Source organism: Euprymna scolopes, chromosome 6 (genome assembly GCF_053919585.1).
Source record: "Euprymna scolopes isolate OS-2025 chromosome 6, ASM5391958v1, whole genome shotgun sequence".
In the NCBI taxonomy this organism is placed as follows: Eukaryota; Metazoa; Mollusca; class Cephalopoda; order Sepiida; family Sepiolidae; genus Euprymna; species Euprymna scolopes.
Window position 1 is genome coordinate 66,131,407 of NC_136487.1, and position 2,608 is coordinate 66,134,014.

Consider the following 2,608-nt stretch of genomic DNA (forward strand, 5'->3'; position numbering starts at 1 on the left):
TTAGACAACTATGACAGACGGATAGTTTGTCTCGCAACGCCATCCATATTGTGCTCGCCCCCTTTTTGGGATAGCACGCAGACACGTTATTTTTCCTTAAAATCTCGCCAGCTAAGAGAGAAACAAACTTCTCAGGGAGATCACATGGTTTCGTAACTTCTGCTTGGCGTCACTGTCTAACCCTTCCCAAATCAAACCTGGCCCTCGTTATATAACACTTGTTTGCAAATTCGTGGATGGGTAGGTGGACAAACACCCCCCCAAAAAAAGCAACAACAAAAAAAAACAAACAAAAAAAAACACATTCAGAACATAACACACAAGATATCATAGCTGATGGATCGGGCTAATTTTAAGCAGCCCACTCTATAAATTTCAGTCGCGTTTTGTTTTGATCCCCGGTCGTTTTCATTCGACCTTTCTCGACTATTTATGTAAATAGACGGAAAGTTCCGACAAAACGTTGATTTTAGCATGGGTCACAAATAGGTTAACGCTTACCATGGCTAGAGTTCCATTCGAGGATAAGTGAAATTGTCAATAAGACGAAGATCGCCGCCACACGATGGTTGGAAACAATAGATGGAACTGAAAGATGATTCCTTTAAGTGAACATTTGAACAATTATTTGTTTTTATGTTTCTTAATTTTCTAGATGATCATTGGTTATTCGTATTATTTGAATTCTTCGGCCTCCTGTTCTCGTCTTTAGCGGTATTTTTCACAACGTTTCAGTCGATGCAACCTCCAACCATCTTCAGGTGAATCTTATCAGACTCGGAAATCTTTCTGTCGAGCTCTGAGATCTTCCCACGAGGACCCGTGCCGTAATGGATAAAGTACTTGGTAAAATTCAGTTGTAGGTTACACTCTCTTGGAGGTTGAAGGTTCACTCATCAGTTACGGACGACACTCAAGAATACAATTACGAATTACTTAAGACTTCTACCCAGTCATGGCCGGTGAATTGGGAGGGTGCTATACCCGTGGATTAAATAAAGAGTTCCGTTCCAAATTCCATGCGTGTTCCCGATTTTGACAGAAACATTCTTATTTTATTTTTCGATCGCACGTTTGGAACGAGTACGCTGTCTAGTGTGGTCAGCTGGCGCACTTGATGAAGACTAATTTTTCGCTGTTTTAATTCTCTATTCAGCGCATCTTAATAAAATGTATTGCCGTGTAAAATTTCGATGTCGTCTGTAAATCGATCTTTTTAATCAGATGAACGTTCTATTACAGCATGTTTTAAATATAATGAGTAACACATATCTTTCCAAACATTTTAAATGCAAACCTATTCTTTATTCAATGTATTTACATTTCATGAGATTTACATCAAACGTTACTTTTACTAGCAACAGTATATCTAATTACGTTTCCTTTTTATTCATACGTATATCCATAGGTGCGAGCGATGTATCTGTGATTGGTAACCCATGCACCCCAGATCGACTGAGAGCCAAGAAGTTGTTCTTCCCTCATCCTAATGATAACAGTAAATTTCTAAAATGTGATCTGAAAGGTCGTGTCTACGTAATTATATGCCCAGTGGGATTGTTCTACGAACCAGGTCGTGACAGTTGTGGCACTGAGACTAATCTCCCGGATACGAAGGAGCGACTTAACTCTGGCAACAACCCCTGTACACACGAAGCCGTAATGCAACATCGCATGTATTTCCCATACCCTGCCAATCACCATTACTATATCCAATGCGACCAGTGGGGTGGCGCTTGGATTGTACCCTGCTCTAGTAACGAAGTGTGGAGTCAGAGATTAACACAGTGCATCCCCGAGAATGTTGAGGTAAAATCTCCATGCACAGACGAAGCGAGAGCGGCAGGGCAGTTCTTCTTTCCGTACCCACCTGACAAGCATAAGTTTATTCATTGCAAGAATGATAATAGCTTTGTCATACAGTCTTGCGGAAACATGGTTTACGACCCTGTAGTTCACAACTGCCTGCCAGGTTAATTTGCAGAACATTAAAATAAATAAGCTACTTAAACAAAACAACACTTTTCTTTTCGAAAATAAACTTTAGCGGACGTGTACAACCAATACATTCAGAGTTTGTTTTTTATTAATTTAAAAAAGGTATTGTTTCTGAAATTTGTAGATGAGAATAATTAATTTGTATTATTTGTATTAATCGGACTGCTGTTCTAATTCCATTATCATAAAGTTTCGACCGATATAACCTCCGACCTTCTTCAGGTGTTTCTTGTACAACTCGGGAATCAATCCTTCGAACTCTGGAATCTGCTCGGAATTTGGAGCAGAACCCAGTTATTTATCCATTCGAGGAAAAAACTTGCAAATTACTTCAGATTTATACTTGGTTATGACAGAACAGAAACCAGACTATGCATTCGACTTATTGAAGGATTCTGTTCGAAATTCTGTGCCGATTCCCGAGTGAATAGAAAGATTCTCGAGTTTATAGAAATATTCTCGTGTGCACAAATATTCCCAAGGGCATAAAAAGATTCTCAAGTGCACAAACAGATTCCTGGGAGCATAAAAAGATTCTCGAGTGCAGAGAAATATTCTCGAGTGCATAAAAGATTCTCAAAAACACAGAAAGATTGCCGAGTGCATAGAC

General features: G+C 39.3%; 1 protein-coding gene across 1 annotated transcript in view; it reads left to right on the forward strand.

Annotated features, from left to right (window-relative positions):
* LOC145277678 (uncharacterized) overlaps nt 1–2,064 on the forward strand; it is a 29,366-nt gene extending 27,302 nt beyond the window's left edge. The window contains exon 8 of the mRNA XM_080129354.1: nt 1,409–2,064. Coding sequence (XP_079985480.1) covers nt 1,409–1,977 — 569 coding nt within the window. The 3' untranslated portion in view covers nt 1,978–2,064. The remainder of the gene's footprint in view (nt 1–1,408) is intronic.
* Nucleotides 2,065–2,608: the final 544 nt, after the last annotated feature.